The sequence below is a fragment of the Electrona antarctica genome (genome assembly GCF_951216825.1).
Source record: "Electrona antarctica genome assembly, chromosome: 19".
Lineage (NCBI taxonomy): Eukaryota > Metazoa > Chordata > Actinopteri > Myctophiformes > Myctophidae > Electrona > Electrona antarctica.
In genome coordinates this window covers 24,665,141-24,679,030 of record NC_136800.1, presented here as the reverse complement: position 1 = coordinate 24,679,030, position 13,890 = coordinate 24,665,141, and the positions used below count along the sequence as shown (strand labels likewise).

General features: G+C 41.5%; 1 protein-coding gene across 2 annotated transcripts in view; it reads right to left on the bottom strand.

Moving 5' to 3' along the window:
* Positions 1–4,715, bottom strand: part of tmx3a (thioredoxin related transmembrane protein 3a) — a 253,249-nt gene extending 248,534 nt beyond the window's left edge. For both annotated transcript variants that reach the window (XR_013792463.1, XM_079530434.1), the window contains exons 1-4: positions 4,636–4,715; positions 3,995–4,043; positions 3,101–3,143; positions 2,706–2,829 (exon numbers count right to left, since the gene is read on the bottom strand). Coding sequence is in view for 1 of the 2 variants with exons in the window: in XM_079530434.1 (XP_079386560.1) it covers positions 2,706–2,829; positions 3,101–3,143; positions 3,995–4,043; positions 4,636–4,669 (250 nt within the window). In the remaining variant the exon portion in view is untranslated. The remainder of the gene's footprint in view (positions 1–2,705; positions 2,830–3,100; positions 3,144–3,994; positions 4,044–4,635) is intronic.
* Between the last annotated feature and the right edge of the window lie 9,175 nt (positions 4,716–13,890).

Below are 13,890 nucleotides of genomic sequence, written 5' to 3'. Positions count from 1 at the left end.
TACTGTTGTACTGGGAGCTGACCAGTACAACCACAGTCTAATACTGTTGTACTGGGAGCTCACCAGTACAACCACAGTCTGATACTGTTACCATGCGCGCGCACACACACACACACACACACACACACACACACACACACACACACACACACACACACACACACACACACACACACACACACAGTGACAACGAGGTTCGGTAAAACTAAGACTAAATATATTGACAATTTTGTCGACAAATAAAAACTAGACTAAAATGTTAGGGAGGGACTAGTGGAGAGGATATCCAGTAGAACTACAGTAAAATAAGTCATAGTATGTTTGGTTGCGCTCGGGTGTTTTGAAAATAGCAGAGCTTGTATTGGCTATTTTCAGCATGCAACCAAGTATAAAATCAGACATTACGATGTCATCAAGGCTGGAGGGGGTTGGTGATCTCAGATTCTGTGCCATGCTTGCGTAATATCTGTATTATCACAGGAGCGGAGTGAAGGCTCACGCATACTCCAGTTTTAGGTAATGAGATGATGTCAGTGACCTGCGGTGATAAGAAACTCACTGCTCACCCCAGCACTTCTCTCTGTTTTTACGAACCACCGTCACCACGTTCACCCTGGCTCGCTTCGGAGGGAGGCGGGGCCCTCCTAAACCATATCAAAACCACTGTTTGGGTTTCCCACTGAAAAGGTGAGTAGCTTATCGCCTAAAACTGGAATATGCGTGAGCCTTGACACCGCCAAATTGAAAATGGAAGATAAATGTGTCCAAATTTGACTGAGGGACTGCCATTGGATTTCTGACACTTATTTCAGACATGCTCTAGTATGTGAAGAGTCTGCCTGTGCTATTAACTCATTTTGGATTAAATAAAATCTGGCCACAAATGGTTAATCCAAATGAAAGTGTCTGACTGAGACAGAGCTAAGACTGTGTGGGACCCTCGGTGTAAACCAAAAGGACTTCTGGTGATTAGTAGTTTTAGTTCCCTACCTATGTTGAATACACTTATTGTAAGTCGCTTTGGATAAAAGCGTCTGCTAAATGACTGTAATGTAATGTAATGTAATGTAATGACTGTTTTGCGGCCACTTAAACATCAGTAGCAGTATGGTGAACAAAAAAAATGAAATTGAAAACCTGCTTGTAAATTCAAACATTGACTGTTTGGGACTGACGGAAACGTGGCTGAATCAATCATCCCCAGATGCCCTAGTAAGCATGCCCGGGTACAATGTCTTCAGAAGGGACAGAGTTACAACAGGGAAGGGTGGGGGGGCCCTGCTTTATGTTAAAAGCAGCTTGGAGTGTAGACAGATTATATGGCCTAATGAGATCAAGGCAGAGTGTGTCGGTGTGGAAATCACACTCTCCGCCGAGATGTCTTTTACCCTAATTTGTTTATACCGCCAACCATCAGCCAAGGTGGAAGTCTATGAGCAACTAAAATCTATTCTGACAGCCTGTGACTTTAACAAAGAGGTCTCACACAAATGATAGAGTAGCCTACGAGGATCACTAGCCACTCAGCAACTAGAATTGATTTACTGTTTTCCAACAAAGTGGAAAGAATCACCAAAACATATAATTTCAGATTATATTATATCATATTATATTATGTCAGACCATAATATAATATTTTTCGCCAGAAAACTCTCTAAACAACGGTTCAGTAAAACACAACCCCAACCAATGGTTAGCACCATCCCAAAGAATCTACAACACAGCTTTGAAGATGCCCTAAAAAGGGTTGTGTGGGACGACATCTTCACATGTGATAACATTGAAAGGGGATGTAATGATTTTCTGACTAAAATTCAAAGTGTGATGGAATCTTTCACCAAGAGAGGGAGACAAAGGAAAGGGCAAAAAGTCACCCTTCCATGGGTAGATAACAATAACTGCTTAAACAGTCATTAAAGTCTGGTTTAACAACTGACAGGCAGAAATTTGCCCGTGCACGAAACCAAGTCACCCAATTCCTGAGGAAGGCTAAAGCTACATTTTATATCTATATCATAGAAAGTGCTAAAGGAAATGGTAAAAAAAAAAGTCTGGGAGTGCATTAACAAACTGACAGGGAAATATTACAAACAAAACAACAATAGCTTAGAACAAAAAATAGACAAAACCCTGGTGAAAGATCCCCAAACCCTTGCTAGTAACCTAATTATGTTTTTTCTAAACTTCCAAAACGACCTCCCCATCTTTAACCTAGAGGAAATTACGGAAACCGAGGTGGTAAATATCATCAGATCACTGAAAGCATCCAAAGCCAAGGATGCCTATGGGCTCCATACAAACTTTTTAAAAACAAATGCTGAATCTCTGGTGGCACCGATCACACATCTGGTAAATCTGTCCATCAGACAACGCACTGTTCCCCCTCAATGGAAAGTTGCAGTGATAACACCAATCTACAAAGCTGGCGCTTAAACTGACATATCAAACTATAGACCTATAAGCATATCCTACCAGTTATATCAAAGGTGGCTGAAAAGTGGATTGTCAAGTCTATCATCAAACACCTAGACATTAGACAAAGGCCACACCCCACTGCATCCCATGCAGTTTGGGTTTCGGGCCTGCACTCCACTGAATCAGCAAACAGCCTGTTCATAAAAAAATATATAAAATTATATATATATATATATATATATATATATATATATATATATATATATATATATTAGTGATGTCATACTGACCTGTGTGCTTGTTTCCATCACATACTCCTACATTGACAGGAGAGCCCAGACTCCTCAGTTCAGCTCCAACGTCGCGGAAGACCGGATCCAGTTTCTGACAATACTCACACCATGGACCAAAGAACTGTGGGAAAACATGCCATGATACATGGTTACCATAAAGGTTGTGCTTTACCATCATTAATGGCACACCTGTGTTGCTGCAGTAGGCAGCGTTTTTTGGTGAGTTAAATGACTTAACACACTATAACGCTGTTTCAATGCAAACGTCATATTATATCAGTAATATGTAATGATACAAAAATAATTATATCAATAATGATATGAATAATAATACATCAATAATGATCAAGTGATACTCAAATGATATTCATAATGACATTGTGTTAACATACCATTATCAACCATATTTCGTCAGGCCGTTTAGTTTCCAGAAACCTGAAAAAACCCAAACACAATTAAATGGAACTCATTGTTGTTTCGTGTTTAGTTTTTACACTAGATGGCGCTCTTAGCTAACCTATGCGAAACATCGCATGTTAGAGAGATTTCTACCATGTTCATATCTCCCTGTATCATTCCACTTCACCCGCATGGCCACCATTACATTTTCAATGGATTAACTATGAACAGATGGACGATTCACGAATTTACAAGCGTTTTATTTATTTATTCGCAGTGAATGGCTCTCTCCTTATCAATGGTCCAGGGTGCGATCGTAGTGAAGATGAATATTCTGGGCCTACTTAAAAGCTAAGTAAATCAGCGGTAAATCACAAAAATAGCCTACTGGAATTATAACATAGATGTGAACAATTACAACCGTTACTATTGGCAACAACATTATAGTTCAGCGTGTGTGTGTGTGCGTACGTGCGTGCGTGCGTGCGTGCGTGTGTGCGTTATACATATTGTTAATGTTATGTTACTTGTGTAGCCCCCAGCCAAGACCCAGCCCGCAACAGCCCTGCCAATCGGGCTCGACCCTTGCGTGTTGGTCTGGCGAGTGGGAGCCCCGGGTTCAATCCCCGCTTCCGCGTAATGCTACAATCGCATCATGTTGTGTTTCGGCATGCAGATTCTGAACAGTTATTTCTTATAATGAAGGTTTTTTTTGTTTCCCTGGCACTAAAGGGGGAAATAATATCACCAAAAAACTAAATAAATATCGGTATCAGTATCGGCTATAGGCTAAATTGTTATTTTAAACATTGGTATCGGCCAAGAAAATCCATATTGGTGCATCCCTAATAGATATGGTTTATGTAGCCTACATGAAACAAACTCACGTGTAATCCAGCTCATCCACGTAGGCTGACACTCTGAAACTCAACACCACTGTGAAAAATATGACATTTGAAACAAAAACACCACATTTTACTATTTTACACATTTAATAATAACCCAGTGGTTCTCAGACTTTTTCATGTCAAGAACCCCCAAATTAATATGTATTGGCCGTGGACCCCCATCTGAAAATATGTTGTGCCAAGGATGACGGACCCCCAGAAGATAAAATATCAGATCTTGCATACACGGTCACACATTATGCATCCTTATGTGAGCTTATCAGCTATTTTTGAATAGCTATAGTTAAAGTGGTTAAAAATCTATTTTAATGTATAGGCTATAAACTAATTTAGCTGGGGACCCCCTGGAACCCCCCCCCCCCCCCCCCCTCTGGGGTCCCAGGAAACCACTTTGGGAGCATATATAATAAACATATATATTTCAGCTGGTTGTACAATCTAAATTAACTTATATATCGGATTTGTAGGCTAGTAGAACTAAATTAATCAGAACTATAGATATAGCTTTCAACAAAAGCACACCTATGTTATAGGCTACACTACAGTTGCATACAAGTATAGGCTATCACAGAATAAAATAACTGATAGGCCTATACCATCATAGGAAATAACTTGCTTACCTGTGCATATAACAGCAACCTTAAAAAGAAACATCTTTCTTTAGTTGATTAAACCCAACCAGTCAACCTGCACGCGTGTAGCCTACTTGTGCCTTCAAACGCTGTTACACGAACACTGGTGACCTGTGCAATGTTGTGTCTCCAGATGGTTGATTTAAAGATTAGAGAATAGACGCATGTTGGGTTGGTGTTTACTAGGCCTATTTTATTGTAAATTGAAGACAGATATCACTAACTGTCCAGCTGGGAAAACATTGTTATAGATAATACATAATAGCCTACTAACAGGTGATATGTGTCTTAAATCGACGGGTAACTAATTTCGCTGTGACATTCAGTGACGGCATTTCAATCCACATGAAGCAGGAGGGGATTTGAGGCAGATGGTGACCGACTGACGGTTAAGTTAAGTTAAGCCAATTAAAGCGTCCACCACGCATGCTTTGTAACAATCTTGCCGTTACTTACTTACTTACTCCTCTTCGTCCCCTATATGAATATGTTACCGGGGACATAAGGCTTCAATGAGCGCTGCATTGCATCCGATCCCTGGCAGCATGTTACGCCTCTCCCCAGGACAGGTTCATCTGTTCCAGCTCCTGCGTCATGTCACCACAGTCACAGTTCTGCGCCAGGTGGTTTTGGGCCTCCCAGGTTTTGCCTGGTGGTGTCCATCTTAAGGCCATGCACCTTTGTGATGCAGTCCTGCTCCATCCTCAGTCAGTAGGCCTATACATGTCCTAACCATCTCAGGCGTCTGTGTGTAATGTCCTTGGGCTCCCTGTTTGTTTGTACAGTTCATTGTTTGATATTTTATTCGGCCAAAGATCTGACATATAGGCTACAGTAGCCTACGTCTGAGGCATCTGTTGTGGAACACTTCTATTCTCCTAGTGTCTGTTTTGACCACTCTCCAGCTCTCAGAACCATACAGCAGAAGAGACTTGACATTGCTGTTGTATAGGAGCATCTTGTTTTAAGGCTATATTGTTTTGATCTCCAGATGGAACGGAGTTGGGAGAAGACAATCTTGCCGTAAGCATGCCTTTTAACGTTTTTACTTGGAAACATAACATTGCATTGGCCACATTGTCATGGCTATTTGTAGACAGTATAGACAGTAGACCTGGGGCTTCATCTTGCGCCACCCTTATCCCTTATCCCTCAACTTAATTGCCATTTTTTTACTATTTTGAAAATCATTTTAAAATAGTTCAACTTATCAACTAGCCGATCTACACATCGTGAGCTTGTAGATCAGCTATTTGAACTAGTTTAAAGGGTTTTTTAAAATAGTAAAAAAGGGTAAATAAGATTAGGGATAAGGGTTAAGGTGTGGCGCAAGATAGCCCCTTATCTGTCAAAAGGGAAAACATTTATTAGAAAAAGAAAAAGTGCATTATTATTATTAAGGGCTTCGGGACTTCTTGGTCACTTATTGTGAAGGGACTTTGGTCACTTATTGTTTTTGTGTTTCTTTCTCTCCTTCTTCTCCTTCCGCCAAAAATAGCACTTGGCTATGCCAAACGGTGACTATGCGAAGCCCATGACCATTGACCAGGGCGGCGGTGGCTCAGGGGTAGAGTGGCTGGATGGTAACTGCAAGGTTGCCAGTTTGAACCCGGGCTCCCCCAGAGTTAGTGTCAAAGTGTCCTTGAGCAAGACACTGAACCCCTAATTGCTCCTGATGTGCTGGTTGATGCCTTGCATGGTTTCCGCCGCCATTGGTGTATGAATGTGTGTGTGAATGGGTGAATGTAATGCACAATCTATGTAAAGCGCCTTGGATAAAGGCGCTATATAAATGCCTACAGAGAAGCTGGGGTCCTGAGAGGCTTCCCATCCTGGAGAATAGACTTTCACCAACACAAAACAGGCTTTGTTTTGCAGAGTAGTTTTGTTAATTTTGGGTAAAGTTGGACCCCTTGCACGGAAGTGGAATTTTTTCCTGAGTCTTTCCTGGCAGGGTATTAGTGAGAACTCGCTAACGCACTGGACCAATATTTGGTCGGGACCACCTGGAACAACCCCAAGGACCACTGGTGGTCCACGGACCACTGGTTGAAAACCACTGTCACCATCACCATCATCTTCATTATTCATCATCATCATGATAAAAGGCACAGTTCACTTCACAGTTCACACAAGTGTGACTTTTATCCACTTAGGGGTGCTATTTTAACATGTACCTGTATAGGCCTACCTTTACATATACAAGCATAAGCTGAAAGCTATATTACAGTAAATGTTTGCAGTTATGTTTGCATGTGTGGAATTGTAACAGCTGAAATCAACACTAGTGTTTTTTCGTGGTTACAACGAGTCGAGTCACTGCCAGCTGAGCTTACGTCAATGAGGAATCTTAGGAATGCAATGTGTTGACAGCTGGGCGTGACGTATATCAGCAGCGACATTGCTTCCATACCCTTGTAGTTTCAAGGCTTTTGCGGCCACATTAATTCCATTTTCTCCAGAAACTGGCTGTATCAAATATGAATGGACATCATTAACGACAGCCACGCCCCTGACAGAAATGCCGGGATGATCGGTTTATTTTTAACACAGTTCTTATATGAAGCGACCTAAAATGGTCGATGGGGATTTCAATGCAAAGAACGCACCCAGGGTGCCGGCCCTATAGAGCGTCGCAGTCCCGCCTCCTACCCTGGACCAGGAAATGAAACCCAATGCATTATTCTCATAGACATTTCTTAAAGTATTTATTTAAAGACGGTTACGCCGCGGACAAAGCCAACTCGAGTCGTGACAACTCATGACAACACAAACAATATTTTGGACCAAACAAATAATTACAAAGAAGAAAAACAACAAAAAAAGTGTTGTAACCTGCCGTTTTTTTCTTCTTTCTAATTATTTGTTTGGTCCAAAATATTGTTTGTGTTGTCATGAGTTGTCACGACTCGAGTTGGCTTTGTCCGTGGCGTAACCGTCTTTAAATAAATACTTTAAGAAATGTCTATGAGAATAATGCATTGGGTTTCATTTCCTGGTCCAGGGTAGGAGGCGGGACTGCGACGCTCTATTCCGGCGACTGTACTGTCACTGTACTGTACTGGCACACCTGAAATCACCATAGTTAATATGTGCGTGTGTGTTTGTGTGTGTGTTAGGTTGCGCACAGGTGGTGAAAAACAACCATGCTGTTTTCGTGCTCAGACAGACATAACCAGGCAGCCAGCCAGCTACCCACACACATAGTCACTTAAGGAAGTGGTTTGCACCACTTAAAAATACATGAACCTGTGGATTGGAGCCCTCTACTGAAAGTGACGTCAGACTTCGGTGCTCTATAGTATAGCTATAGCTTATACTATAGCTATAGTATAGCTATAGCTATAGCTATAGAGAGTATGCGCATGCTTAAAGTGAATGGCACATCGAGTGGCAAATCGAGTGGCAAAGCAACATGCAAAGTGAGTTTAACATTGTTTAACGTTGTTTAATGCAATCAGATAGGACTTTTCTGTGTGGATGTATGGGCTGTCAAGGCCAGAAAGTAGTTTTTTGCCACTCAGTAGGCCTTCCTGCATAGCTTCCTGGTTTAATGATGATGTCACGCGCATACCCTCTATAGCTATAGGCTATAGAGCGTCACAGTCCCGCCTCCTACCCTGGACCAGGAAATGAAACCCAATGCATTTTCCTCATAGACATTTCTTAAAATATTTATTTAAAGACGGTTACCCGCGGACAAAGCCAACTCGAGTCGTGACAACTCATGACAACACAAACAATATTTTGGACCAAACAAATAATTAGAAAGAAGAAAAAAACGGCAGGTTACAACACTTTTTTTGTTGTTTTTCTTCTTTGTAATTATTTGTTTGGTCCAAAATATTGTTTGTGTTGTCATGAGTTGTCACGACTCGAGTTGGCTTTGTCCGCGGCGTAACCGTCTTTAAATAAATACTTTAAGAAATGTCTATGGGAAAAATGCATTGGGTTTCATTTCCTGGTCCAGGGTAGGAGGCGGGACTGCGACGCTCTATAGTATAGCTATATAGCTATAGCTATAGCTATAGCTATACTCTCTCTCTCGAAGAGAGAAGAACAGAGCCTTTAAGGAGGGGAACCTTGTAGAATTACGCAATTTGCAAAATGAAATTAAAAGAGAAGTCAGGGCTGGTAAAATGAAGTACAAAAACTAAATTGAAGCTCAACTCAAATCAAACAACCTGGGCTCTGCCTGGGCAGGGATGAAAACAATTACGGGGGTGAAAGAGGGAGAAAGGAAAAAGGTTGAGCTGCCCAACTTTACCTCTGATCATCATTTGGCTCAGAGCCTCAATGAATTTTATACTAGATTCGATGTCCATGACTTCAGCAATAACCATTGTGTGTTAAGGAACAGTCTGCAGTCAGCCCCCCCTTTAAAACCCTTTTTTGATGAACAGAGTGTTATCAAGTCCTTTAAAGGCTGTAGGCCTGGGAAAAGTCCCGGCCCAGACAATATTGGGGGTCACCTGATAAAGACCTGCGCTGAACAACTAGGCCCTATCTTTTATTATATATTTAATCTATCTCTTTTCCAGCAGAAGGTGCCATCCCTCTGGAAACAGTCCACTATAGTTCCGGTGGCCAAGAGCAATAAGCCCCAAACGCTCAATGACTTCAGACCTGTTGCTCTAACTTCCTTGATCATGAAACAATTTGAAAAACTAATCAAGTCCGAGCTCGTGGCAAAAACTGAGCGCCTACTGGACCCCCTCCAGTCTGCGTATAGGGCTGGAAGGGGTGTTCAAGATGCACTTGCCACCTTACTTAACCTCTTGCACAAACACCTTGAAGGTAGTAAAACCCATGCCAGGCTGCTCTTTATTGATTTTTCCTCAGCATTCAATACCATACAGCCCCATGTCTTGGTTGATAAACTGGTTAACTCATTTGGTATAGATCCTTGTCTGGCGGGCTGGATTCTTGACTTCTTAACTAACAGATCTCAACGTGTAAGGGTTAACGAGATACTGTCTAGCTTCCTGACATCTTCTACCGGCTCGCCCCAGGGTTGTGTTTTATCTGCCTTTCTTTACATTCTTTATACCAACGATTGTGTTAGCCATTTCCACAACAGATTCATCATTAAGTACGCTGACGACTCGGTCATCGTCAGCCTGCTTGATAACGATGAGAACTGTCACGGGCAAGTGGTAGACGACTTTCTATCCTGGTGTGACAATGCTTTCTTGCAGCTTAATGTCTCTAAAACAAAAGAGCTATGCATAGATTTTAGACGTTCCCCACAATCCCCCCAGAAGAGTGTTGTCAATGGACAGACTGTAGATATTGTACCCAGTTACAAATATCTAGGCACAACTATTGACGACAAGCTGAAATTTGACCTAAATACTGATGTAATGTATAAAAAAGGTCAACAACGCTTGTACTGTCTAAGGAAATTGGCTAAGTTCAATGTCGACAAGACTCTGATGAAACTGTTCTACAGTGCCTACATCGAGTCCGTCATTTCTTTCTCGATTATCTGTTGGTATGGTAATCTCTGCATCAGCGACAAGAACTCCCTAGGGAAAATTGTAAAAGTTGCCTCTAAAATAATCGGTTCACAAATGAACAGCCTAGATCAGATATTTAAGAAACAGGTGCTTAACAAAGCCCTGTGTATCCGATCTGATGCTGCTCACCCTCTACATGGAGAGTACATCCTTCTCCCATCCGGCCTTCGCTTGCGAGCCCCTTGTGCCACAAAAAATAGGCACAAACATTCCTTTGTCCCTGTCTCTATCTTCACACTAAATGCTGCTGTGGGTAGATCTAGGAGATAACTTATGATAAGCACTTTTACGTACTTACCTTCATACTTTTTACTTACTTTATTTGTCTCGTGCCTAATGCCTATGCACTCGCACTTTTATGACTATGGCATAGCACTTTAACGCCTGCACTTTATTGGTTATGTGCACCTTTGTACTTTGGTATGATCTGCTATGTGAACTGTTGTTTATGTGTACTTGTCTCATTGTTTAATGTACGTCTATGCTGCAACCCAATTTGCCCTTCGGGGACACTAAATAAACTTGAACCTTGAACCTTGAACCTTGAACCTTCTCTCTCTCTCTCTCTCTCTCTCTCTCTCTCTCTCTCTACCAGGATGTAGAAACCAGTCATCACCAGAGCCGTTTGTGTCTGACACACACTTTACATAATGAGCACACTGCCGCACGCATGCACGCACGCACGCACGCACGCACGCACGCACGCACACACACACGCACGCACACACCCGCACACACACACTGTTCCTGTCGCAGCAGGAAAGACATATGTCAGACATGTGTACAATGCCTGCTGTGAAAGAATATATATTCAAAGATTTGCACACATTTTCACGATTTGCAGCACTATGAGCTTGCATATCTGCTATTTTTCCAATAGCTAAAGTTGAAAGTAATGGTTAAAGTGGTTAAAAGTTAAGGTGACACAGACGCGTTCCAGGTCTGGGTTAAAGACTCAAGGTGACCATGCAAGCCTTCAGGTGTTTTGCCCCCAAGCCTTATATGGAACAAGCTCCTATTTGACAATTGTTTAAATCTGTTGAACACTCACCTGTTCAGACAGGCTTTTCCATAGTTGTACAATGTATTGTGATTGCAGCTCTGAGTTGTGCCGTGTAGGCCTATTGTCATTTGCTGGTCGATTGGCTAAATTATTGGCATGTTTTTGTGTTTTCTTTTGACTGTCACTGCATGTCTGTGAATGGCAGTGGTGGAAGAAGTAGGTTACACAGAAGAGTATTGACACCAAAATATACTGTAGTTACAACAGTAAGTAAAAGTATGTCTACTTAAATGTTTCCAAATCTGTCGAAGATAGCAGATGATGCAGATCTGATAGATCTGCTATTTTCTTAAAGCCAACAGCTAAGTTTAAAATAGGGCTTAATCAGTGGCATGCACAGACATTTAGAGGGGCAGGTGCTCAAGTGAAAAAAGGGCACCTTGTGCAGCGTGTGGAACTGGCCGGTTGCTTTAATAGTGTGAGATTTAGAGATTTTGGGGCATAAATAATATATTAGAAGCTTTTTTTTATCAAGAATTGATCAATGTCACCATGGTCCACATACTGTACACTGTAAAAAAAAAGTATATATATTTTGTTTTTCAAAAGGGCACATTGCTGTCCAGAGGGCAAGGGAAGGGGGTGTTCTAGCACCCCCTAGTGTCTATCTGTGCACGCCACTGGGCTTAATGTATGTTTTGTAAAATAATTATAATTAAAAAAGTAACTAAGGTTTTCAAAATGAATGCAGTGGCGTAAAAGCACAATATTTGCCTCGGAAATGTAATGGAGTAGAAGTAAAAGAACTGAAAATACATCCGAATTGTTCTCAAGTGCATGTACTTGTCACCAGCATGGTGAAATGTGCTCTACGAATGCATTTGTTACTCTTTTCTGCAAGCGTTCTTTTCAGTGGTGGAAAAAGTAGGCCTACTCACATTCTTCCTGAAGTCCTGACATCACTCGCACGTCCCCTCGATTCCCCTGGTTCACGGACGTAATTTCTCTATGGAGAATAACATGGGGTCATCTTAAAATCTTTTTTAAGCATTGTGGTCCAAAAATAAACAATGTGTCTCGGCGTTATTGTCAGGGAGGTGTCTCTGTATCGTTTGCGACAGTCAGTCACTAATATATGATATAGTCTGTTTCTAGCGAAAATGTAACTAAATTCAGTAGCAGTAACAATAGTGTTTTCTCTCAGTCAGTTGATTCTTAATATCCATATATGAGTGAAACGGCCTGGATGACATGTTTATTTTTCAAACAGTTCTTATATGAGGCAATCTAAAATCCCCCTATAGGGATTACAATGCAAATAAAAAGTACATGAACCCGTGTATTTGCGCCCTCTACCGATATTGACGTCATACTTCGGTGCTCTATTAGCAATATGTCAAAATTTGAATGACCTTTTTTTCTTTTCTTTTTTGGTATTCAGACAGCTAGCAATGAGTAGAACGCTCCCAAAAAGAATTTAGTCTCTGACACATCTAGGGGCCACAATCTGCATTCAAAGATGTTCCTAGAAGCTTTGTCATTGTTAAAAAAAAAAAATTTTAAACGGTCGCAATGACTAACCAATCAGGAAGTAGACAGGCAAATCGACCAATGACAAAGCTTCTAGGAAAATATTTGAATGCAGATTGTGGCCCCTATAGATGTGTCACAGAGACTACATTTTTTTAGAGCGTTTTACTCATTGCTCGCGAGCCCTCCACACCCTGGATGGATCCTTGACTGCTGGAACAACCAATGGTCCAAATCCACGTTGCATCCATGTTGAGGAAGTTTATCAACTCTCCTTCAACCAACCCTCCTGGGTGCGACTTGCCACGGAATGCCTGGATCAACCTCAACAGACTTCGCTCTGGAGTAGCTAAGACCGAACTCTACCTGCACATGATTGGAGTGTCTGCCACTGATCTCTGCGAATGCGGAAAACCAAAGACTGTTGAACACATCATCGATGAATGCCCAATCTTCAAGTCACCACATGGAGTCAGCGGCCTAATTGAACTGGACGATGATACCACTTCTTGGCTGATGTCCAAATTGCCTGTGTAGCCCTACACGAACGAACGACTCATTGCTGAACACCAAAAGAAATGTACTTAAAGTATAGCAAAAGTAAAAGTACTCATTATGCAGAATGTATACGTATGTATACAAATCTTTTGCAAATAGCTCACAATGCATCGCATTGTGACACATTGTTTTGTAATAATCCACAAAGTAACTAGTAAAGTATGCAATATTTGCCTCTGATATGTAGTGGAGTAGAAGTACTGAAAGTCAAAATACCTCAAAACAAAAACAAAAAGTACAGTACTTGAGTATACTTAGTGTCTTTACACCACTGCTTTTCCTGCATGTGTTCTTTTTGGACAGGCAGGTCCCGACAGTCTGTCCGGTTCCTAGCAGAGTCCTGGGGCTATTCGCCGCTGCCCCCTCCCACATTCCAAAACGCCTACAAACACCAACCAGCTCCTATGTAAAGTTCAGTGTAAGAAACCTACATACATGTTCCACGCATGTGACATGATGAAAGACAGTTTAAACTTTAGGGTTTACACAGACATGTGGAGAAAGCATGTCATGAATTGCTTAAAACTGTACATTTCGTAATTTCTCATTTTGCATCGTTGTCTGTTGTTGTTGGTATCGAGTAGATGACAGACAGACAGACACAGGGACGAAAACAATTTATCCAGCCTTGCG